The sequence below is a fragment of the Chiloscyllium plagiosum genome, unplaced genomic scaffold (genome assembly GCF_037043375.1).
Source record: "Chiloscyllium plagiosum isolate Xiang-an unplaced genomic scaffold, Cpla_swu_hap1 HiC_scaffold_18, whole genome shotgun sequence".
In the NCBI taxonomy this organism is placed as follows: domain Eukaryota; kingdom Metazoa; phylum Chordata; class Chondrichthyes; order Orectolobiformes; family Hemiscylliidae; genus Chiloscyllium; species Chiloscyllium plagiosum.
Window position 1 is genome coordinate 38,176,602 of NW_028270156.1, and position 26,517 is coordinate 38,203,118.

General features: G+C 37.8%; 1 protein-coding gene across 24 annotated transcripts in view; it reads left to right on the plus strand.

The window, feature by feature from the left end:
• The window catches only part of sox6 (SRY-box transcription factor 6), a 636,702-nt gene extending 611,869 nt beyond the window's left edge, over positions 1–24,833 (plus strand). For 22 of the 24 annotated variants that reach the window (XM_087996501.1, XM_087996502.1, XM_087996498.1 and 19 more), the window contains 3 exons: positions 8,026–8,259; positions 19,509–19,725; positions 24,118–24,833. In XM_087996501.1, the coding sequence (XP_087852627.1) occupies positions 8,026–8,259; positions 19,509–19,725; positions 24,118–24,421 (755 nt within the window). In that variant the 3' untranslated portion in view covers positions 24,422–24,833. The remainder of the gene's footprint in view (positions 1–8,025; positions 8,260–19,508; positions 19,726–24,117) is intronic. The other 2 variants (XM_087996508.1, XM_087996509.1) reach the window with 1 other exon arrangement.
• Positions 24,834–26,517: the final 1,684 nt, after the last annotated feature.

Consider the following 26,517-nt stretch of genomic DNA (forward strand, 5'->3'; position numbering starts at 1 on the left):
GCTTTTGGACTGCAAGTCCTTCTGAGTCTTTTCTTCCACCTCTGAGTTTAACACTCCTCTTTAACTGATCCATACCTTTTACATTTCAATTGCATCACTCTCTTTAGTCCTCCTACATTATATAATAAGTGCATACTAAATTTATAAGGAAATTGGCTTAAGAATTTGAAAGCAGCCTCCTCAGACCATCTTTAAGTACACTTTTTTAGAAAAGAGGATATTGTCCTGTTAGAAAGTTCACCACGAATCAGCAGTCCAGAGCTCTGCATTATGTCTGTTTGTGCAGAGCTTTGCTTTCTACTGACAGGGCAACACAATATTATTCACTGCTGTTAACTTACGCTATTTAAATGCATGTTTCAGTGTGAAAAGATACCTGCAACACAGCCACAGCAATGAATAGAGGTCACTTGTATTCCAAAACTTAGATTAAATCATTTTCTTCGAAGTGTATTTGTTTATATTCCTTAAATTCCCCTCTTCTCTCATTACATTGTTTCCTAAAGCTGAACATACAATGTTTGCGTGAGTGCTAATTCTTTGCAGGAGCCCATTTCACACAGTGGATTCCTTTGTGACAGACTGTCTGCTCTGGCACAAAGGCATAGTCAAAGATCAAGGGAAGAGGTTTCATTTTTGGCTGCATATCTCAACCGTTTCAAGTGCAGGCCTGCTTTAGACAGGTGTGATTAGGCACTATAGTTTTAAGGATATATTTATGGTCCCCATGGGGAACTATTCAAAAAGATTCTCACACTGTTACCACAGCGTAAATGTACACAATAAATCAAATTCTCAAACACAAAATATTCGCAAAGACTTATCGAATGGATAATGTGCCTGTCCAACATTTTTGATAATACATGTGCTTGAGCTAAAAATCCCCATTACCTGACCTGAGGTGTAACAATTTGTTCCTGTCAACTTAGTTATTTACAATTGATGAAAATAGGAATAATATTCATTTAATCCCAATTATGTTCATTTAAAATAAAGAAAACAGTACAAATACTTATCATAAATACTGTTCCAAATAGTGTAAAACATCTGAGTGGGCTACTCTTGCACAATGCAAACTGGATAGAGTTTCCAATTAGATTTCTGTAGGAATTTCTCAATGGATATATAGTGGACATGACAATGATTGATCCTCTTATGTAAATACAGTTGTTGATGATGAGCAACATGGAGGCAAATCTATACACGACCAGAAATTGTTTCTAATTTAGTTTGTGATGATGGGTATCTTTTGGTGATTTTTAAGGTTGGAATGTAATTTCAGAGTTCAAAGTTATAAAACATGATGTTAAAGTAGGGCACAATGTTCTATAATTCCAAACCTTGAAACCGAGCCAGAGTTTTCCAGCTGACATTAACATCCATTTATAAAGTCTTTGAATAGAAATCTGGTATTGATCATAAGTACATTGATCTGCTTGTATTCCCTTTTCACTAGTTTACTATTTTAATCAAAACTGAGATGAAAGAAGTTTCATGATTTTGCATTATTGTTTTAGTTCCTACTATTGTGTAGTGTGATGCTGACTTTAAATGGGTTTTGATGCATATCTCTTTATTTGAATCTCTTGATCAGATTACTGTGCATTGCAGATAGTTGCTATACTTAATTTGTTCTTCTTTTCTGCCTGAAGGAAGATCTTTGCTGATGTTTTGCCAAACCACCAAGATATTTTGCTACAAACAGAGTAAGGAGGCAGCCCCTTAATTTAGATTATAGAGGTTTATAAAATCATAAGGAGCATGGCTAGAGTAAAAGGCCAAGGTCTTTTTCTCAAAGTAGAGAAGTCAAAAGCTAAAGGGTATAGGTTTAAGGTGAGAGGGACAACTTTTTCACACAATGGGTAGTGCATGTATGGAATGAGCTGCCAGAGGAAGTGGTAGAGGCTGGTACAATTATAACATTTAAAAAGCATCTGGATGGGTATAGGAAGGGTTTAGAGGAATATGGGCCAAATGCTGGCAAATGGGATGAAATTAATTTATGATATCTGGTCGGCAAGGACAAGTTGGACTGAAGGGTCTGGTTCCGTGCTGTACAACTCTTATGACTTTACACAGCCAGAATGGTAATTAAACACCACGCAGTCAACTTTAATCTGATCCAACTTACCTGACCGGTCTTCCTTTTTTATTGGTTATTCAGGCAATATTGGGAAAGCAGTTTATGAAGCTCTGAACATTTTCTCTGCATTTATTCAGCTTTAGCTATGTCAATAAAATCTCAAAATGCTACACCATGTTGTTGCTTTGGAAATGCAGAACTTAAAAGGTTAAAACATTGTTAGAACAACTGGAGTCTGTTTGGCAATCACAAAATGATTGAATAGATTTAGATATTACAGGCTGCATGTGACTATAGATAATACAGACATGTCAGTACACACTGCAGGAGTGTGTAAAACCTACTTCATCAAATGCCTCTCTAGTGTCTGTTTAATCAAGGACAATATATCTAAATTCCTATAACAGCATTTTCTATTTAAATTCAAATTCACTTTTAGTGAAATCGAAAAGGATCCACAGTCAATCTATCTCTAACTATCCAATGATCACTGCGTCTGCAATAGTCTTGAATTGTTTAGCTGACTATTGCTGGAAAACAGACCTCACTCTCACATAACTAGCAGGAAAAGCTGAATGGACTAGGCTGTTTTCTCCAGAAAAGGGAAGACTGAGAGCTGATCTGATAGAGATCTTTAAAATTATGACAGGGTAGACATAACAGATGTTTCAACTGGGAGGTGCATGAATGCTTCAATTTGTAGTATTCCTGCTCTGCAAACAGAAGACTTTGGTTTAAAGTGCCATGACTTGTAGCTGTGTTAATCTGTGCCTCAAATCAGACTGTTAATCAAGAAATTTGAAAGAATCATTTATAATATGTTTAGGGGAACTTCTCCATGTAGAAATGGGCATGTTGTAGGCAGGTGTGATTAAGCACTACACTCTGAAGGATATTGAAAAGTGTGGTCCCTGGGCAGTGCCATAAAATAGATGTTGCTTGCAGAAATGCCTTGGTGAGTTTTGGAGTGTTGTAGTTTAAAACCTCGAGTGAATGTCAAATTCTAGTTATGACCAGAGGTGTCATAGGCAGAGTTCACCATGAAGAATTCATGTGGTACAGCACATATAACTTTGGATATTCAGAGGCAATCTCAATGGTTGATTTTCTAAGTTCATTCATGGGATAGTTTTACTTTGCTGCTTGGACCAGCATTTCTTACCCTTCCCTAATTGTTCTGGAGTAGACTGCCTTATTAAACTGCTGCAGCCCTTAGGGTGTAGGGACATCTGCAATGCTATTGTAAACGATGTTCCAGGATTTTGACCCAATGATGATCAAGGAATGTGATAAAGTTTCAAGTCAGGGTGGTGGAAGTCTTGGAAAGGAACTTACAGATGATGGTATTGTCCTTCTACCTAGTACAGGTCACAGGTTTGGAAGGTGCTCTTGCTGGAGCCTTGGTTACTGCAGGGCATCTTATAGGTGATATTCGTTGCTATATCACTGTGCATTGGAGATGAAAGTTATTGATACAGTGCCAATGAAAAGGCTATTTTGTCTTGCACAGTGATGAGCTACCTGAGAGTTATTGAAGCTGCACTCATTCAGACAACTGAAGAGTGGTGAGTCAGGATTTGAGGTACACACTGCAGAATTTCTGCTCTTGCAACCACAGTATTTATATGATTGGTCTAGTTCAGTTTCTGTCAATGGAAAAGCCCAGGATGTTGATAATAGGGGATTCAACAATGGAAATCCCATTGATCATCAAGGGGTGATTGTTAGATTCTCTGTTGTTGGAGGTGGTCTTTTGTGCCACACGCATGCAAAGCAGTGTTACTTGTCATGCGTCTGCTCAATCCTGGATATTATCCAGATCTTGCTGCATGGATATAGTTAACTTCAGCATCTGAGGAGTGAGGAAATTTGCTCAGGAAATTTATATTCTCGATTGTGTTTACATTAATTGTAGTGACAATACCTGCTATGGTGACCAAACACGTTTTTTTTTTAAATGTCTATAAAGTGCAGAAAGGATGTGATAGGCCAGGCTATTATTTAAAACAAAAAATTAGGTAGAATATATATGATATGAGTTTACTCTCCTGAGAAGAAGATATTGACTTTAACTGACTGTACTACTCTAATCTGTAGATATTTGCCTACTCAACATGTTCAGAGATGTTAGTCGACACCTCTGGATCGGGTGGAACTGTGCCACAAGAGTCACACTCCAAGCTATGTTTCTTGGCTGTGAGTTTCCATTGGGTCTCTTGCAATTGTTACAATTTTAGCAGAAGATCTGCAGGTATCTTTAAAAGGACAGAAGACAAATCATTGACGCCATTTCTCTGGAGTTTCACCTCAAATTATGATGGTAATTGAGGGAATTCTCATGGGAATTAAAATATTCTTATGCTTGATCAGCTCTAACCTGCATTGTCCTTTTTAATTTCTCCATTCAGCTGCTTTAGTTCTCACTTCCTTTCACAATGGAGGAGAATTTTCACATGTGGAGGAGAACTCAATGTAAAATGGAAGCAATGGACCCAGACAATTTTTTTTATCAAGTTCTTCAATGCTATAACACTGAAGCTGTATTTACTTGGTATATTCCTCAAATGTAGCCTTGAGGAATATTTTTATCAATGCACGTTTCTGGTGTTGTGTCTTAGCTGCTGAGAGTAAATATTGAGAATTTGAGCATGGTGCTTCCCATTACCTTCTGTTTAAAATTATTGAATTTAAAATGACATGGACTATATGCCTGACATTTCTAAATGATCTATGGCCAAGGAGGGAGCATAAATTCAGAGAACTGCTCATTTAGTTTAGTATTTACTTAGAGATGGCTTTAGAATCTGTTAGTCAAATGTTCTTCGCTATATTTTTAAATTTAGATTTTTTTTTAATTGACTCATGGAATGTGGATGTCATTAGCAAGACCAACATTTAATATAAGATCATGGTGAATATGAACAACAGAAAGTCACTTGTGCCTCAAAATCTGCTCCAATAAGACAATGAGACAGTGAGGACTGCAGATAATGGAGATCAGAGTCGAGAGTGTGGAGCTGGAAAAGCACAGGTCAGGCAACATCCGAGGAGCAGGAGAATCGACATTTCTGGCATAAGCCCTTCATCAGGAATCTGCCTGACCAGCTGTGCTTTTCCAGCAACACATTCTCCAATAAAACTGTCCCCATTTTTCTATTTCCTTCCACCTTCCTGTTTTATCTTCATACCATTCAATTTTCTTTTACACAAAAAATGAACAACCTCTGTCTTGAATAGAATTTACTGCTGAGCATCCACAGATCCCAAGGGTAGCAAATTTCAAAGACTCACAACCATTTGAGGAAATCTCTCCTCATCTCTATCCTAACTGACTGATCTCTGTCCTGAGACTATGACCCCATGCTCTAGAGACATCCTGCCAAGGGAAACAACTTTTCATGGTTGTTTTTCAAACTGGAGGCCTGTGACCAGTGGAGTGCCACAAGGATCTGTGCTGGGTATTCCACTTTTTGACATATACATAAATGATTTGGATACGAGCATAAGAGGAACAGTTAGTAAGTTTGCAGATGACATCAAACTTGGAGGTGTAGTGGACAGTGAAGAGGGTTACCTCAGATTATTACAGGATCTGGACCAGATGGGCCAATGGGCTGAGAAGTGGCAAATGGAGTTTAATTCAGATAAATGCGAGGTGCTGCATTTTGGGAAAGCAAATCTTAGCAGGGACTTATACACTTAATGGTAAGGTCCTAGAGAGTGTTGCTGAACAAAGAGAACTTGGAGTGTAGGTTCGTAGCTCCTTGAAAGTGGAGTCGCAGGTAGATAGGATAGTGAAGAAGGCTTTTGGTATGCTTTCCTTTATTGGTCAGAGTATTGAGTACAGGAATTGGGAGGTCATGTTGCGGCTGTACAGAACATTGGTTAGGCCACTGTTGGAATATTGCGTGCAATTCTGGTCTCCTTCCTATTGGAAGGATGTTGTGAAACTTGAAACGGTTCAGAAAAGATTTACAAGGATGTTGCCAGGGTTGGAGGATTTGAGCTATGGGGAGAGGCTGAACAGGCTGGGGCTGTTTTCCCTGGAGCGTCGGAGGCTGAGGGGTGACCTTATAGAGGTTTACAAAATTATGAGGGGCATGGATAGGATAAATAGACAAAGTTTTTTTCCCTGGGATCGGGGAATCCAGAACTAGAGGACATAGGTTTAGGATGAGAGGGGGAAGATATAAAAGAGACCTAAGGGGCAACCTTTTCACGCAAAGGGTGGTACATGTATGGAATGAGCTGCCAGAGGATGTGGTGGAGACTGGTACAATTGTAACATTTAAAAGGCATTTTGATGGGTATATGAATAGGAAGGGTTTGAAGGGATATGAGCCGGTTGCTGGAGGTGGGACTAGATTGGGTTGGGATATCTGGTCGGCGTGGACAGGTTGGACCGAAGGGTCTGTTTCCATGCTGTACATCTGTATGACTCTATGTCGAGGTTTTAAGAACTTGATGTTTCAAATAGATCACCTCTTGTTATTGACCATTATTTGGGAAGATAGTAGAGACCCACTACTTAACTTGCTAGGTCATTTCATAGGGCTGTTAAGATTCAACTAAATTGCTGCAAGTCAGATTGGATAAATACCATCATTTCTTTTCTCTAAAGAACACCAAGTAGGTTATTACAACTGTCCTGTGGCTTCATGGTTGCCATTCCAGCTTTTTAATTCAGATTCCAGCTTTATTCCACCCCCTCCCCACCAGGTGCTTTAATGGGACTAGAACTCCTCCTTCCATCCATTAGCCCTTGGCTCTGGATTCCTTCACCAGTAACATAATCACTCTGCTATTGTATTCCAAAACTGACCTCTTAAACTCATGATGGATGAAAACTGAATGTTGGATTCTCATCACATGATGAATTATGACTTTTAAAAATTATGGATTTAAATTTGTAACTAAAAAGTCAATATGAGACAGAACCATGTTGATAGCTGAGAAACATATCCTCTCTGTAGTGATTTATAGTACAAAGTTATATCAGAATATTACTCTGATAGTGAACTCATTTAATGAAAATGCAGTTACTCTACAAGTATTTGTGTAATAATTCACTTATAAGATAGCATAATAAAAAAAAACTTGTATTGTATAAAATAAACCCATACAGGGAGAGCTAGCATGATGAGGGGGGAAAGAGGAACAGCAAGAGTAGTGACTAAATGCTAAGACAAGACGCATTCACTCATGCTCTTAGTCAAACCTATGAAAAATGTTCATTCCGGCTTAGCTAAAAAAAGCTGTCCTAACATTGCAATTTTTGCTTGTAAAGCATGGCTTACAAACCTGAAGACACACCTTCATTAGATTAGTGAGCCTTATGAATTAGTGTCAAGAATGCAGCAATTTCAAATTCAGCTGAACCTGAACTTGCAGCTTTCTCCAGCTCATCAAGCTGTCAGTCAGTAATACTCACTCCTGACACATTGAACAATGTTTTGATGCCAAAGGAGATCTGAGTATGCATTCTCTGAGGGCCCCATTGCTTAAGGAACCATGTGCTTATCTTCCTAAAAGTAGCAGGAACGTGATGACTCAACATATTCTGATATGTAAGAATAAAGGCTGAACGTTTATGTATGCATACAAGCCTATTTATTCTGTTAAAAGAGTGTCAATCAGAAAGCAATGGCACTGAGGGCATCATAAATTTCTGAACTGTTCCTGAGGAACAGACACCAGCTGTCATGTCTGAACTAGCATTTCACTGCTGGGGTAATGGATGCCTTCATCTGGCCCAGCAGTTAGCAGATTGCCCTCTGTTGATGGATTCTGTCAGCTGAATGCTACACTAGATTTCACTGCACAATAAACACGGCTCTCTGAGCCCACGCAAAGTGAAATCAATTTATCCTGTATGCTCTGCGCATGCTAAATAAAATTAATGTACTGTGTTGCTCTCTTTTCTTCCTACTCCGATATTTCAGGGAGTAAGGCAATGAATGGGTCTCCAGCTAAACTACAGCAGTATTATTGTTGGCCAACAGGAAGCACTACGGTGACAGAGGCACGAGTTTACAGAGAAACCAGGGGTCGCAGCAACAACGAGCCACATATCAAACGACCAATGAATGCGTTCATGGTGTGGGCAAAGGACGAGCGCAGGAAGATACTGCAGGCATTTCCAGACATGCATAACTCAAACATCAGCAAAATCTTGGGTGAGTAGCTGAAAAAAATGTTTTGAACAATGCTATGCATACCCACTAACAGCTTCCTGTGGTCGTAGTATAACTTGTGTAAACTTATATTGCTGATAAAAGAGACATACTATTAAAGCATTTCATTCACCACGCATTAGGGCAAATGCATGAACATCAAGCTTGAAAGGGAATCACGATTTATATCGCTTGAGAAAGGGTGCTGATTGGATGGCAAGGGGAATCTGGTTGAGGTGTTACCATGGGAATGCACCAGGGAACCATTGTCCCTCATGTTTTGTTTAATTCTGTTTTCAGAGAAGTGAGCCTTGTTTATGAACAAGAATATATCCCAGCAAAAAGAAGTGAGCTGTACACTGAGTCTGACTGATAATTTAATTGGTTGTTAGCATAATTCTTTGAACACCTGGGATTGTTCAGTTAGTGCTGTCCAATCTCAAATCACATCTAATATTGAACCCTATATTTTGAGTTTTGCAAAATTGGACAGGTGGAGAACTGTTAGTACTCTGCCTCTTGTGAGCAGCCAAAGAGAGATGCTGTAGAGAGATGCTGTTTGATACAACCCACTTTCCAACCAAACAGCACTTTTTCTCAAACTGTATATAATGTTGTTCCCTTTGAAATTTGGTGTTCTTGCATCTGACCTGATGACAGCAAGACAAAAAGCTTTGACAGCATGTTTCTTTTTTCAGTAATACTTGAATCATTATTGATATGCTGTATAACTGGGGAACCAGAAGTATGGAGTAAGTTTGCATAAGAAACAACTTATAATCGTGTAATCAATACATGAGCTAACTCACACTTATGAATAGATATTTAGAATTGTAATACATTTTCAATTTTACACTTAGTAATAATGATATCTTAATGCTGTCAATCAATGAAGGTATTCTGTCCATCTCAAAATAATAGATTATATTGGAAACCATATCAACATTTCTAAGTCACATGATATTCCTTTATAATTACCACTTGGTTGGATTCCCTCAAATTCTCTCAATCATTGTTGTAGGATCCACTGAATCTTTAAAGTAACATGACAAAACTGACTTTGGTTTTTCATGAAATATATGCATTTGCTTTTCTGAATTCATATAGTAAAAAGAAAATAAAGGTGAAAAAATGATTTCAGCTGTAAAGAATGTTAACAATAAGAACCATAACCATTACAAATAAGAATGATGAAGTTCAACAGCAAAGTTGTTGAGTTATATGAAATATTAGATGATATTGATTAACCAGTTTACTTAATCAAATTAAGGATCAAAAGATATAAATGCAAAGTAATGCCAAAGAAGTTCAGGACATGTTTCAGGAACAACTTTCCTTTCATTTAAATTGTAATAAAGATTTAGATTAATCTAACAAATAATCTCTTTAAACAGTTGGTGAAAGAAAAAATAAGAACATTTTCTAATAATTTGGAGCTATATTTCTTCAGCGCAGATAAAACCTTACAAATTTTTACGTTTAATAACTTTAAAGTTTTGTTTTACTGTGACCAGCCTGAGTTTCTCTTCCTGCTAAATAAGAAAACTGCCAGTTTTGAACTGAGGATGCTGAAAATCAGAAACAGAAAGAAAGATTGCTGGAAAAACTCAGCATCTGCCAACATCTGTCGAGAGAAATCAGAATTAATATTTTAGGTCCAGTGACCTGAAGGTTTTGAGAAAGGGTCACTGGACCAGAAATGTTAACTCTGAGCTTTTCCAGCAGTTTCTTTTTTTTATTTTGATTGGTGAATCAGCCTTGCGGAAGCACGGAACAGAATTTTACAGGTTGTCACTGTGGAGAATGCAAGTAGGAAGTGCCCAATAAATTCATTGTGTAGCCTTACTGCCACATAGCCACTTGCCTGAAACCTCTCAGAATTTTATGCAAAATAGACAAGTCCCAAGGAGGCCTAACCTCTATTCCCTCAACTGAGTGGCTAGTAATTGTTACTTAAGAGCTGCTTCCTTGCAGGCAATTTTCGACTAATAGGAGGTCAGGGATGATGTACCTTAAGTGGAAAAGAAGGAGAGGTTCTCCCATTACTTACCCCTTTTTCTTGATTAGGTCAGCCTCCCTAAGTCTGCAGCCCCGCCCCAGTCAGAGGTCAACCTAGTCAGCTTTTTTAACTTCCCAATATTATCCCTGGTAGCCTTGCATCTAAGACTTCCATCATGTCCATGCTATAAGCCCTCTCTACTTAACCTTGGCTTCCAGCACTGAGGCTCGTGGAAATACATGTCGACCCAGTGGTGGGCATCACTCCTAGTGGTGTTTCTGGGACTGCAGAACCTCCAGCCAAGAAATGTCAAATGACTGCAGAGCAGGTGAAATCGGGAAAGGTGTATACCCTGCCATATTTTTGGTGGCAGGCTGGTAAACTCCAATGTCCAAACATCCCTGCCCATTAGGTGAGAATGCTGTTCAGTTTAATAAGTAGAGAAAAAATGGATTGGTATTGTAAGCAGCATTTAGATTCAAAAGCAATCATGTAAGTTATCGAATACACTTAGAATGGGAAAATCTTATCATGGAAAACCAAACAAATCCTCAGGCATGAGAATTTTCCACTTGCAGATGAAATGGTATTCATTCCAAATATTCATCTTGCAGAATCAAGGGATTTTGTTTGCTGAGCCAGCTACTGTCTCAAGCAGAAGAGCAGCACAGTGGCAGCAAGCACAACGTCTTAGTCTGGTGTCATGTCCAGCTGACAAAGTAGTGCCTGCACTTTAAAAAACCCAAATCCCATAAGCTCCCTGGCAGATCAGCGGTTTATATCAATGAAGGGGATCAAAAGACCCAGCTCCAAAGGCCAAGTAGCATTGAGAAGCGGGTGGATGTGTCTGGCATGCTGCTGTCTGGACACCACTGGCTTGGAATTTCTAATAACGCTTTCAATAATTTAACATACAGTTCTTTTATGTTTCCAGTTCAGCAGCTGAATTTACGCTGTAATGAAATGAGATATTACTTTCAGAGAAGTGCTGATTGGTATTTGTACAACATTAATTTGATTTAATTGAATACTGACTGATCATCACCCTCACCACACCCCTGCCTCATATGATAGCTACAAGGAATAATGATTGCATTATCCATAAAATAAAATGTTAAGCATATCAATGTTTAAGCATAAATATGTTAAGCATAAATATCAATGAGTATGATAATTATTAATTGAAAACTAGATCTTCTTAACATTAAATTGTTTCTACTGTGGAGGAGTGTTTTTAAAGTTTAACTTTTGATAGTTACTGAACCATTTCCATTCACTGCTCTCAAGCTTAACTCATTGATAGTATGACCCAATTTATGTAAAGAATACATTCGGTTATAAATTGAAAATCCTTCATTTCCCTTGATATATTTCTGAATTTATGTTAGATTTTAAATATTTATTGGTCAAATCTGAAATGGAACATATCATGAAATATGTCAATCCATTTTATTCAATTAGTTATTTATTATAGGATCAAATGGTGTATCTCAATACTTATTAGTAATGTAATTTGGTCATAAAAGATGGGATCATACCACATGGGAAGGTTAACTCTTGCTGAATTGTTGTGAATTACTTTAACATGCAGATTATTTTCTGATATGACTGCCTCAAAAAGGAATTTCCTGCATATTTCTACTGAATAATAGATCTGTGCCTTGAAAGGATGGTGTGGAATGTTGAAGCATGAATAGTCATACAAAATTACTTAGCCACTTTAAAGATAACATCTAATATCTTTGTTAAAATGAATGAGGAAGAAATTTCAGAGAATCAGATTATGGTTTTGTTTTAAGGATCCCATGATGACATTGTAATTCTGCTTTTCATTGCAATATAGACACAGAAATATGATATTCATGGCAGATGACTACAGTGATTGCACTGAAAATACAAAACTGCAATAGCAATAGTTTATCTGTGTATTCAACATCTGATAATCACTTGTGATTACAGTCAAACATATCAATAACAATTGGTTTCAAGTGGTTGCAGTGCAGAAGTTTTGCCTTCATTTAATTTCACTTTTCAATGATAGGTTCTCCTTGAAACAAGCTTTTTTTATACAATGTTTTCACAAATTATGGGTTTACTAAAAATTTACTAATTTTTTGAATAGCTATTTGAGGACGAGAATCTGATGAGCAGATTTTGAAACATTCCAAAAGATCAAACCTATTTATATTCATTTTTGTCATAGAGAACATCTGATCTGTTAAGCACAGAAATGCAAATTCATAGTAGAAGTGTAAAATATTCTGTAGATTTCTAATGCTCTTTTAGTCTACTCTGATGTCCAAGTTTGTAAAATAGATTTGTGTCTTATTGTGTGTTGAGATTGAGCTGCCGAATGAATGATGACTTGGCTTATGAAACACAGTGTTACTATTTTGCAATTTTTATTCATGGTTAATAGAATCTTGACTTGAAGCATTATATCTGATAGCAAAGCAATTCATGAATAGTTTTTAAGAATTCAATTAAATTTATATCTATTTCCTCTATAAGAAATAATGTTCTAAACCTTTGGTACCATACAGAGTAATAATAGCCCTGAAGAATGCTAAGAAACAAATCCCACCTTCTCCCCCACTCCACAACCTCAAATAAGACACACACCTTTGTGTGTGGATCGAAAGTGAGAAAAAAATTGTGATTTTTACAGTGAGTCACTCCTCAATCCAATTAGGGACCATAACTTGTTACATTATAACAGTCATTTGTTTAATACAATTTTTGTCTCAATCCTTTTAAAATCTTTTGTACTCATTGAGTTGAAGGATGCTAATCCTGCTGAATAAAATATATTTTATACCCAAAGTTAACCTCCAAGGTTCCATTCAAAGGTTAGGTCAAAAATTGTTTGCTGAGCCTTACTTTTCTGAAGCCTTGACTATACTAATGCCTGGTAAGAGTTACACTTGAATGGAAACAATTAATAAAAATATTGCACATTTAGCAGCCCAAGACTCAGGCCTCTCAAGACTGGAGACCCGTGGCATATATATTGTGGTTCGAGCAGAGCGTGAACTGGCCGTTATGCACCTTGCTCACAATTAAATCGCCAGTCATCAAAATAGAAAACCTGTTCTACTATAAGTACATTAAGTGATGGCATTTGCTTCTACAATTTTTTTTCAAGATGATTGGCTTTTAAAATCACACATGGTGACGTAATGATACAAACGAAGGAGGCTTCACACTATATGCCCAGATCCAATAGCACATGAATTTCTGACCACTAGTTCGGCACACTTTAAGCCTTTAAAGACAATCTTTTTGAGTACCCAATATCATTTGTTGTTTAAAAAATGTTAGTTTTCTCCTTTAGAACATTTTAAATTTGTGTAATAAATAAAGTTGAGTTTTTTCTGAATGTGTTTTCAGAATAGGAATTATTTTTAAATTCATTTTGAATCATATTAAGTCAACTTTTTCACTGTATTTAAAAATGGTAGAAATGCAGAATTCATGGGTGGCAAGACAAGTGATGTTTTCATCTCTTCTCCCATGCCCTGAGGCAAAACATACACCCTAAAGGCTCATGTTGTACTACTGAAAATGCAATCCAGATGTATCAGGCAGGTTTCAGCACTGCATAGCTCTGATTGTTGAACTTACAACCAGCTCCTTAGAAAGTTGTTGAAGGACCAAGCCGTTTCATTACCAGACATGCTTATATGCACTTTGGTAGTAAACAGTGCAGGTTCAAAGCATGGAAGGTGGATCTTTTCTGATATGCCGTTGGGCAGAATGTACAATATGTCATCTTGAAGAGAGGATAAATTCTTTGGCACTCAGCTAACCCTCTTGATGTTTGACTCATTGGCTCATTATTAGAATCTTCACAGTACAGTTATAAAAGGAGCAAAATTCTGTGCACATTCCATGGACCAAGGGTGTGTTTAAATGTGTAACTTAAGGCCAGTAGTAGTAAGAATTCCAAAGCTTGGAAGTAGTGTGGAAGATAAAGTGAATCAGAGAATAATAATTAAGTGACACCAAACATCAGTTTTAAAAGCATGTGGGATGTAGGATGGATATAGGCAATTTTAAATTCCTGCAAAAGAGAGAGATAAATGCAAGAGACACCACAATACATTTTCATTCCAACTCAGTGAAGATGCAGGGAAGAAGAAAAGTGATAATGGCATTGATCTACTGGAAATGAAAGTGACAGATTGGGATGATGCCAAGGAGAAATTCAAAGCTGAGGGTGACAATAAGCTGAAGGATGATGACTTAACATAGATCACCCCAAATGAGCATGTTAGGGAAGAGTGGGTCTGTTGATGTGGCAACAGTTGTCAATCAGCACTTTGATGAAAAAGTTCTCTTGTTTAAGATCCAAGATTAAAATGATGCACTATTGAAATATTACCATGCTAAACTGCCATTCCAAAACAAAATTTAAGACTCCCTTTCTACACATTAGTGTTCTTGTGCAGAGAGGAATATAGTTGCTTATGCAAAATCAGAATATGCCCCAAAGCAAGACTAAAACATAGTAATCATAAATAATGGAAAAAAGATCTGTGGTCCTTCCGAATGAAGCTGATTCCATCTTTGATAGCCATGAAAGAAAAATAAACTCTTACCACAATTGTTCCACAGAATCTGTTTCTTGTTAAATGATTTGTTGATGTTCTATTTCCTCCATATTGGAACAATCTGTTGCAAATTAATTCCCCTTTATATAATATTTCTTTGACCATTTTCAAACAAAAGGGTCTACCTGTTGTGATTTTCCAAGATGGGGACTCTTCCTTCACAATTTTTCATTATACCTCAATGGATAGTGGTTTAATTTATCTATAAAAGCTAGGACAGTTCTGTTGGCAGTAATAGTATATTTATTAGCTCTAAGCTTTTGTGCAGAATGAGTGGCAAAATCAAGTCTGTCTTTAGCAATGCCTTGACTAAACTTTTGTCAGAAATCACCAACTCTTAATTTTAATCAATACCTTTATAATCATTGCAGCTACTTTGTTGCAATAATGTCATGAGCAACATCTCACACACACAAAAACAAGATTTTTTTATGTTGTATCTCTCCCCAAAACAAAGAAAAAGTCATTCAATCAGTTGAGATTAAATTAATTAAGCATTCTTGGAAGCCCTATTATTCTTTGTTAAACATTCACAGCCTGAGATAGAGCAATCGGCTATGATGATAATGCGTAGTAAGGATTAGTCAGCTTATATGGGAGGATACAGACTTGTGTTGAAAATTTCATGTCACCTCATTCTAAATGTTCAAGATGAAGGAACTAGAGTCAGATTTACAATGAAAAGTTCTGCAATCTTCATTTTTTTCTCTCTCTTGCCTGCTACTGCTTTCTGCAGAAGTTGTCCCCAGGAGAATTGTTAGTGTACAGTAGGGTTAAGCCTTTACATCCTTAAATTAATGCTTTCAACATTTTTTACTTGGCAGTCTCCTGAAAAAGGAAGAGTTTAATGATAAAATGAAACATACGGTAGCTGCTTAACTAGTTCAATTTGTGCTTGATGTTTATGGGCATTTTCTTTAAAATAAGTATGTGACAGTGCAAATATGTCATCATAAATAGATTGAATGCTTGTTTCAGAATACCTTTTAGTGACAAGTTAATCCCTTGAAATTTGCAGGAAAAGCAAGCTGCATTATTGTCCTGCCTCTTACTCAGAGAATAGAAATACTACAAATTGTTAATAAGCAGATTGGATTTAGAAATAAAAGTTATGGTGTAGGCTTCATATTATGATAGTTGCATGAACAGTCAGAGGACTTATTTATAGAGTACAGACAGCTGTAGAATAACATTTGCTGATTGATTATTCACTTCAGCCAAATCAAGTATTAATCCAAGGTAACACTGTTGAGAACAGGAGAGAGAAAGAAGCTAACCAAATAACTAAACAATGGTTCTGTGAGTAAATGAATCAGATAAGGTAGGATAGACCAGATCGAAAAGTTGGAGTTAGGCCAATTTTGATGGTATTAGGCAAGAGCTTTCAAAAGTTGTTTGGGGACAGGTGTTCACAGATAAAGGCTAGAAAACGGGAAGGCCTCAAAAGTGAGATAACAAAAGTCCAGAGACAGTATGTTCCTGTTAGGGTAAAGGACAAGGCTGGTAGGTGTAAGGAATGCTGGATGACTAAAGAAATTGAGGGTTTGGTTAAGAAAAAGAAGGGAAGCATGTGTCAAGTACAGACAGCAGAGATCAAGTAAATCCCGAGAAGATTATAAAGTTACTTAAGAGATACTTAAGAGGGAAATCAGGAGGGCAAAAAGAGGACATATGATAGCTTTAGCAAATAGGTTAAGGAGAATCCAAAGGGATTTGACAAATACATAAAGCAAAAAAAAGTTTACGAGAGAGAGAATGATCTTAAAGATCAGCAAGGCAACCCATGTGTGGGATCACAGGAGATGGGGGAGATACTAAATAAGTATTTTGCATCAGTATTTACTGTGAAGAAGGATATGGAAGATATAGAATATGAGGAAATAAATAGTGACATCTTGAAAAATGACTATGTTACAGAGGAGGAGGTGATTAGATGGCTGAAAATGCCATAAAGGTGGACAAATCCCCAGAACCTGATCAGATCACAGAGTCATTGCAGAAAAAGACCCTTCAGTCCAACCCATCCATGCTGACCAGAAATTGTAAATAGATCTGGTCCTAACATTTGGCCCATATTCCTTGAAACCCTTCCTATTCATATATCCATCCAGAAGTTTTTTAAATGTTGTAATTGTCCCAGCCTCTGCCACTTCCTCTGGCAGCTCATTCCATACACACACCACCCTTTGCATGAAAACGTTGCCCCTTAGATTGCTCTTATGTCTTTCCTCTCTCACCTTGAACCTATGCCGTCTAGTTTTGAATACTCCCATCCTGGGGAAAAGACCTTATCTGTTTATCCTATCCATACCCCTCGTAATTTTATAAACCTCTCTAAGGTCACCCCTTAGTCTATACACTAGAACTCTGTGGGAAGCTAGGGAAGTGATTGCTGGGCCCTTTGCTCAGATATTTGTATTAGCGATAGCCATAGGCGAGGTGCCAGAAGACTGGAGTCTGGCTAATGTGGTGCCACTATTTAAGAAAGGTGGTAAGGAAAAGCCAGGGAACTATAAACCAATGAGCCTGACATGAGTGGTGGTTAAGTTGTTTGAGGGAATCCTGAGGGACAGGATTTCATATATTTGGAAAGGCAAGGACTCATTAGGGATAGCTTTGTCTGTGGGAAATTGTGTCTCACTAACTTAATTGAGTTTTTTGAAGAAGTTACAAAGAAGATTGATGAGGATAGAGTGGTGGACGTGATCTTTATGGACTCCAGTAAGGCGCACAACAAGGTTCTTCATGGTAGACTGGTTAGAAAGGTTAAAGCACATAGGATACAGGGAGAAATAACCGTTTGGATAGCTCGAGGAAGAAGACAGAAATTGGTGGAGGGTTGCTTTTCAGAAGGGATGTCAATGACTAGTGGTGTTCCACAAAGATTGGAGCTGGGTCTGATAAGGGCATGGTGGCTCAGTGATTAGCACTGCTGCCTCACAACACCAGGGTCCCAGTTTCAATTCCAGCCTCAGGCGACTGTCTGTATGGAGTTTGCACATTCTCCCCGTGTCTGCGTGGGTTTCCTCTGGGTGCTCCGGTTTCCTCCCACAGTCCAAAGATGTGCAGGTCAGGTGAATTGGCCGTGCTAAATTGCCCGTAGTGTTAGGTGCATTAGTCAGAGCGAAATGGGTCTGGGTGGGTTACTCTTCGGAGGGTCGGTGTGGACTTGTCGGGCTGAAGGGCCTGTTTCCACACTGTAGGAAATCTAATGTAATCATATAAATTATTTGAATGTGAACATAGGTTGTAGGTTCATAAATTTACAGATGACACCAAGATTGGAGGTGTAGTAAACAGCGAAGAAGGTTACGTTGGAGTACAATCGGACCTTGATCAGATGGGGCCAACGGGCTGAGGAGTGGCAGATTGAGTTTAATTTAAATAAATGTGAGGTGCTGCATTTTAGAAAAGCAAATCAGGGCAGGACTTATACACATAATAGTAAGGTCCTGGGTGTGTTGCTGAATAAAGAGATCGTGGGGTGCAGATTCATAGTTCCTTGAAAGTTGAATTGCAGATAGATAGGATTGTGAAGAAGGCATTTGGTATACTTGCCCTTATTGGTCAGTGCATTCAGTATGGAGTTGTGAGGTCATGTTGCAGCTGTACAGGACTTTAGTTTGGCCAGTTTTGGAATACTGCATTCAGTTCTGGTCTCCCTGTAGGAAGGATGCACTGAAACTTGAGAGGGTTCAGAAAAGATTTACAAGGATGTTGCCAGGGTTGGAGGGTTTGAGCTATAGGGAGAGGCTGAATAGACTGGGACTGTTTTACCTGGCACGTCGAAGGCTGAGGGATGACCTGATAGAGGCTTATAAAATCATGAGGGGCATGGATAGGGTAAATAGACAAGGTCTTTTCCCCTGGGTTGGTGAGTCCAAAATTAGAGGGCATAGGTTTAAGGTGAGAGGGGCAAGACTTAAAGAGATCTAAGGGGCAACGTTTTCATGCAGAGGGTGGTGGTGTATGGAATGAGCTACCAGGCTCAGCAAGATGCATTTAGAAAAATACCCTAACTACAAATATAAGCCCAGACCAAAGCGCACCTGCATTGTGGATGGCAAGAGGAAGTGGTGGAGGCTGGTATAGTTACAACAGTTAAAAGGCATTTGGACTGGTGTATGAATAGGAAGGGTTCAGAGAGAAATGGGCCAAGTGTTGGCAAATGGGATTAGATTAATTTAGGATTTCTGATCGGCATGTCCAAAAAGTCTGTTTCCATTCTGTACATTTCTATGACTCTGAGATGGTAATTCCCTGGCAAAGTGACATTCCATGGAGGAAGCCAATGTGTTCTATGCAGCACCTCATGCTGAAAAATATATTCGAGCACTCTGTGTGGATAGCATTGAACTTATTTGTGATGACCTACATGGTAAAATAGATTACTGTTGCTCATGAGGAGTGTGGTCTTTTACCCATTAGAAGGATTGACAGCACATGTAACTATTCATTCTGGACCAAGGATATTTGTTACCTTTTTACTCCCAGTGATTTTTTAACCAGACATAACTTAGCATTAAAATTGAACCATGTGTTATGCAAACAGTGCCTTGATTACAATATCACACAACCCATGTTCTTAGACAGTTTCACCTGATGTGAGCTGCTTTTTGATTTTCCTCTGTCTTCTCTAGGATCTCGCTGGAAATCAATGTCCAACCAAGAGAAGCAGCCTTATTACGAGGAACAGGCCAGGCTCAGCAAGATGCATTTAGAAAAATACCCTAACTACAAATATAAGCCCAGACCAAAGCGCACCTGCATTGTGGATGGCAAGAAATTGCGTATTGGTGAATATAAGCAGTTAATGAGAAACCGAAGGCAGGAAATGCGGCAGTTCTTCACTGTGGGGTGTGTATAGCTCTGTTTTTAATAGAAACATTTTCTAAAGTATAGATTCTCAAAGGTTATTTGGCAAGAAATGTTGTTCAAGAGAAGCAGCAAACAGGTTATAAATTTATGGCATCTGAACCTCTATAAACCAGCATCCACTCTCATAAATTCCAGACAGGAAGTAGGCCATTTGCATGTTAAAATACAACAAACCAGCAGAAACACATTGGGAATTATATACATACATTCTTGTTAATTATTATTTATTCCTTTTCTGTTCAAATAATTTTGCAATCAGTAATCTGAAACTTCTTTTTGAAGTTTCTCTTCAACATTTTCAGTTCATTAAATTGTCTAACTAATTAGCATTGTACGATTTACCAATCTCTCCTGTGGGAGAATTTACATATTTAGTTCAGAGCAAGTGCCTGTAAAAAATGCCTGCCCCGATCCAAGCCAATCCCAGAGCAAACTTGTGCCTTGTTGTTCTGTATGTGATTCTCCCAAAGACCTGGGGAGAAACAAAAACAGAAATGGCTGAGGAACTCAGCAGGTCTGGCAGCATCTGGGGAGAGAGAAACACAGTTAACATTTCAGATCTGATATAGACTAATTGATAAGTTTCTCCAGCATTTTCTTTCTTCAGCATCCACTTTTAACTGAAGAAAACATGTTTTCCTCCTAAGTACTCAACTTTTACAGAAGAGATAGCAGCAGTAGATTACCTGTGGGATTGATGTGACTTCCTCTAGGAAAGGACAGGGACTTTGAAATAGCTGAAAAAGGGACGCACAACAAATGTCAAAATGTTAGGAGTTCTTACAAAGGCTTTTCTGAATAAAAAGGGATAAGTTCCAAGTGAAAATCATGAACTGTCAGATTCCCATGTGTAGGAGATGTGAGTAAGATATATCTACTGTTATCCCCTTACCAGAGTTGAGTGGTCCAGTTTAGAAAAGACAGAATTTCAGCAAGTATTCTACCTCATATTCTGAGCCCTTTTAGTGAACTGGAACCTCTGCTAACCTAGGTGCTTTGGAGCCAGCATTTTTAAACTACAATTTTTAACCTGTGGCCCTGTTTTGTGATTCTTAACTGGCTGGTCAAACATTGGTGGAAATACTGTCTGTTCTGTCAGTATGTTGTGAGAGATAAAATGGAGAAAGTAGGAGAGTGAGGGATGTAATGGTCTATGAGTGTGGTAGAAGCATCCATCAAATTCACAGACTGCTCCGACTGTTTATTTTTGCACTTATTGCTGACAGAACAAATAAAAACATGATGACATTTGACATACCAGTTTTATAATAGACTTGAGTCTACTAACTATAATAGCACATTCAATCTAACAAATCCACCATGGTGTGGTCATGGTCAGTTGGAAGATTGTAATGTGTGAAAAAGGGAAAATGTTACAGGAACAAATATAATATTCAAGTGAATTCACTTATCATTTGATCTGTAATATGCCTTGTACGGATACATATGAAATAAAATCGAGCCCCACACCCATTGAAGATTTCACACCAGAAGTGACATACAAAGTATCTCACATTGTTACTAATGCAAACCTAACTTGACGGGAAGAAAACCAGCCATTCAACTAAAGTCTTACATTTTGAAACATTTTACTCGTTCCTCACTGACCTCAACTGAAATGAGTTAAATTTATAAGCTGCTGCAATTACCTTAATTTTATCAAGGTGTTCCTGAACAATGTTTTTAAAAGAATTGGTCAGGTTAACAGCTAAACATTGTAATTGTGCTTCATAATGCAGATTAGCCTGAAAGAAGCAGTTTAAGAGAGCTGCTACCATTTTAAAATGAATACCTTGAAGAGAGATCAAATGAGTAATTACTAAATTGGGTTTACACAATGATTATAATTTCATAGTTTAGTATGTAGTGATATGAAGTTTATATAACAAAATTGAGGCAGACATTTCATATTGAAGCATTGGGTCAGCTTCCCAAGACTATAAAATCTTGCCATATGCTATCAGGCACAAGCAAACATCATCATGTTTAAGCTCTACTCCAAGCATACACCATTCTGACTTAAAACTATATTTTATTTCTTCATCTTTTGTTGGTTTAAAATCCTAGAACTCCTTTCCTAACAACATTCGGAGAATACCTTCACCACACAAACTGCAGCATTTTAAGAAAGTGAGAAATGATGGCCTCACCAGCGATGCTGTGAATAAGTGAAAACTACAATCAGACAAAAACCCTAAACTCTCAATCCTAATTTGTTACCGTAGACATATTGTTTTTTTAACTAATAGGAGGCCACTTAATCCACGCATTGCTGAACCAATGGCAACAGATTAGTAACTTCATTTTAATGCGAGCAATTAATTTTTATTCAGCATTTTGTTCTTATTCTACAATCCAGTGAGATAATTGGTTGAATTGGGAAAACATTATCATGACAAAGAAATATAGAAAATAAGAAAAAGAATAACTGATTTACCCATTTAGTTTGCTCCACCATAGTTGACCATCCAACTCAGTATCCAATTCCTATTGTCTCCCCACTCTGTTTGATCCATTTAGCCTAAAACCATGACAGTGACAAATATGGTGTAGAGGTGTCGGTGTTGAGTTGAGATGGACAAATTTAAAAATCACACAACAGCAGGTTGTAGTCTAACAGGTCTATTTGGAAGCATTAGCTTTCAGAGTGCTGCTCCTTCGTCAGATTATGATCTTGCTCCACAGCAGTCTGATGAAGGAGCAGCATTCAGAAACCTCGTGCTGCCAAATAAGCCTGCTGGACTACAACCTAGTGTTGTGTGATTTTTAACAATGAGAAATATGGCAGATGAAATGACCTCCAACCAAACATTTTAGCAGAAGGATGTGTGGCACTTTGAAAATAATCAAAAACTATTTACACTACAGTTCCATATAATACACAAATGCTTAAAATTCAAAACTGAGGATTTTTGGATAAATCCCATCAGCTAACAACTTCTAGTAGTATGAGGTGTATCTGAATTGGGGCATGTTTTTGAGGATATAAACATTGTTCTTGGGACTGGTACTATTACATCTGTTGAAATCAGAAACTCAACGTTAAAGAGTGAGATTTGGACATGCTGTGAAAATTGAAATTGGACCAGAATTGGAGGGACAATTCAAAAATTACGAAATGAGGAAGCAAATTAGAAAATTGAGCAGAACAATGGCAAATGGAATTTACTGGAATTTTATCAAATGAAGTAGAGTAAAAACGTTATGAAATATGATGTCTGATGTACTTCATGACATATTGAAGTTGTACAGGATGAGGAGATATGGCATGGGTGTCATGTTGCAGTTAAGTTACAATTGTCTCATAAAACTTCTTTCTAAGCTGAAAAGTCCAAGTCATTCTAATATGAATTATAATAGGGTGGTGGTCACTGTCAGAGATGTGTGGGGTGAGATAGGTGTTCACTTTGGGAAGATGTGGGAGGGAAGGGTATTTAGTCTCTGGGTTGGGGTTGATGGAGGGATAATCACTGCTAGGGGTATATGGGGAAAGGAGAAGTGGCCTCTGTGGTGGGGAAATGGTGTGCCCACTGTTGTAGGAGTGTGGGAGAGGAGGGGATGGATTGGATATGCACTGAGGATGGACTGGACTGGAGGAGGACTGGGGCCGTGTTGAGTGAGGGTGTGTTTACACAGTAAGAAGGAAATTCCAACAGTGGGATAAAAAATAAGGCAGCCTTAGGCCGTTCAAATTTAACAGATAACTTCAGCTGTGGAAAAGGGGGCAAGCTTTGACAATTAAATTGACATTTCTGCATTAAGAGGGAACAGTTGGATTTTTCACATTTGTGAAGGTTCTGGGATGAGAATTGTAGAGCTCAGTCCAGTGGATCTGACTGTGATTGCCTTCCTTGGATTATTTGGGCCATTCTCGACATTTATAGGGTTGTAAAAGGAATGAATAAAAGTAAACCTTGAATAATACTTTGAAATTAAACTTGAAATATAGAACAAGAGGAAACAACTAAAACTACTAATTTTAGGATTCATATTTGGAGATTGTGTTACACACAGAGTGATCAACATATAGAATTAATTTCCAGATAGAAAAATGAAGACAATAAACTTAGAATTATTAAACAAGCAACAATGGTTTGAAGGAAGTAGAATGGGAAGTGCAGTCCTGATCTGTGGTGGCAAGTGGTAAGCTGACAAAATATGATGGTTGTACACCTGGGAATCTGACAGCATGAAGTGTGCCAACGGTCCTGCACAAGTAGAATGTTACACATTATCCTTATAGCATTGCTGTCAACTGCCACCAGTTGCAATATCATTAGGTTCAAATAAATGAGTCACGTTCAACATATCTTCAAAATAATTTGTTTGTTGATTTCAGTTGCTAACAAATCAGTGTTCATCTTTGCATAGGCAACAGCCTCAGATTCCAATCACCACGGCAGCAGGCGTAGTGTATCCTGGTGCTATCTCCATGGCAACCACAGCAGCATCACCACAACTGACATCCGAGTGTTCCAGTGAATCTGGCAGTCCAGAGCCAAGCATCCCAGTCATCCAGAGCACTTACAGCATGAAGGGAGAAAGCGGCAACCTGGGCGTGAATGAAATGATAAATGGTGAAGATGAAATGGAAATGTATGAGGACTATGAGGATGATCAGAAATCAGACTATAGCAGTGACAATGAGAATCAGGAGGCCATCAGTGCCAACTGAAGAGCAACTGCAATCAGACTGTTATTTTGAACAAAAAGTTATTGATGAGCCTGCATGTGTGGCTCCAACAGATTCATCAGCAATGGTCTTAAATGTTTCTTAATGTGTGAAGCATTCTGATTGTTCTTTTTATTTTTACAAAATATCGTGGACATTTTACATTACTGGCTACAGCCTGAAAACAAAAAAAAAGTTCAGGACTTGAAAGCTGTTGCTTAATATAGATTCACAGCTATCTGGCAGTCTTAAGTTTGTTTTTTCCCTTTCTCTTTTTGAGCTTGTTTTAAAATGCTTTAGTTACTGTTTTCTTAAGGGGTGGGGGGTTTATTCTCACTCAGGTATGCTGTGTCAACCAGCAACTTGTGAATGTGTTTTTAATCTGAACTATTTAAAATAACTTAAATTTCGTAGTTTTAAAAAGAATGGGGGGGAGGGAGGGGGCATGGGAACCAAAACAAAAATGGCAGCATGTGTGCACAAAGAGCACAGCGTAAAGCAGAACAACAAAGAGCTGAGCCCTGACTGGCTTTCCTTTTTTAAAAAAATTCTTTTCTTTTTTGGTTGCATATTGTACTGTTTGAATTAAGAAAGTGCCAAACTTCTAATAACATTTTAATCTTAACACTCTGAAAAGTCTTATTTGGGAGACGCTACAAAAGTCTTAGACAATCTTCTGTCATCTTAATGAGGAAAAAAAAATATAGCAACACTTACAAATATGATTCTTTCCAGACAACAGTGAAGTTACTCAGGAATATGAACGAAGGATTTCTATTTGAGACAGAGGAGGAGCTTGCCAGAGTGCATGTGTCCAAACACCTTTTTCTCGATGTGTCACAATAGGGTGTTCAACAGTTATTTTCCACTGTAGACAACATGACTGGCTGCTGCCCCACTTGTCACTGAAGCATTGTTTCCAGCCCTTTACCTCATTATGTTGGTTTCCGTTGAGAGTATCTTAGTCATTCCAGTGATCTATGGGGCCAATTGAGGATTATTGAGTTTAAAAAAAAACACAAGGGGGAAAGAAAAATGTAATACCTGGGGGTAAAATCAGTAACCATAGGCTTCTGGGTAGTCTGAACAAATGGAAAATACCTTTTTCAAACCAGCTAAATGTGTTAAATTTGAGCAGGAATGACTCTTAGTCTGAATTTGCCTCTCGCAATTGGCACGAACATTCATCATTCTTTGCCTCCCCCCACAACACACCTTGAATTAGAAAACCTAGACTGGGCTAATCTTATTTCAGCCTCACAGGAATATAGTTGAGGTAACTGAGAGAGAAAGAGAAAGGAGAGAGGGGCCTTGATTTTGCATTTGATTTATGTTCCAACTGACCCTAGAGCCTTACCTGCCGTTCAATGGTGTTAAGTAACTTAAACAAAAACATTTTCATTCCTCTGCACTGTCAGCTTTCACCTTGATAAGCACAAATGAGGTAAGGATGAGTAGGGAGGGAACTAAACACTAACAGCTTAACATTTTATTTAATTTCACAATGTCTTAATTCAGCTACTGCATTGCTCTGAGCATTAAACATTGTAAGGTCTTAAACATGAATGTGACTGGATATGCAAGAAGTAGGTGAGTTTAAAACAAATTATGGTACATCTCCATTAACCTGCCTTGCGTATTCAAATCTTCTATACTAAATACTTAATATGTGCTGGAAAATATGAATGACCATTATTAAATCTAAAAAGCACTATTGATAGTTAATTGTATTTGAAATTGGGGAGAAGGTATAAACTATTGTTGAGAAGTGAGGCAGAATTCAGTATTTTTTTAAACCCAAATTATTTAATGTTGGACTCATTTAATCTGGACTGTGATGATTTAGTTGGAATGTCATGCAATGAGAATAACTGATGAACACACTATTTCTTTAGCAAATTATTCAAAGTACTTACAGAAGTTATTTCATTCAAAAAAAATTTTTGAACTTTATATCTGGCTTCAACTTGAGGGAGGGAGGAATGGGGGGATGGTCTCTGTTTCACCTGATATAATTTATTAAGGTTCTTAAAAATTCTTAGTAATAATTAGCTCCCCTCAACTGCTTTTAACTTTAAAATTCAGTTTTTACTTAGGAC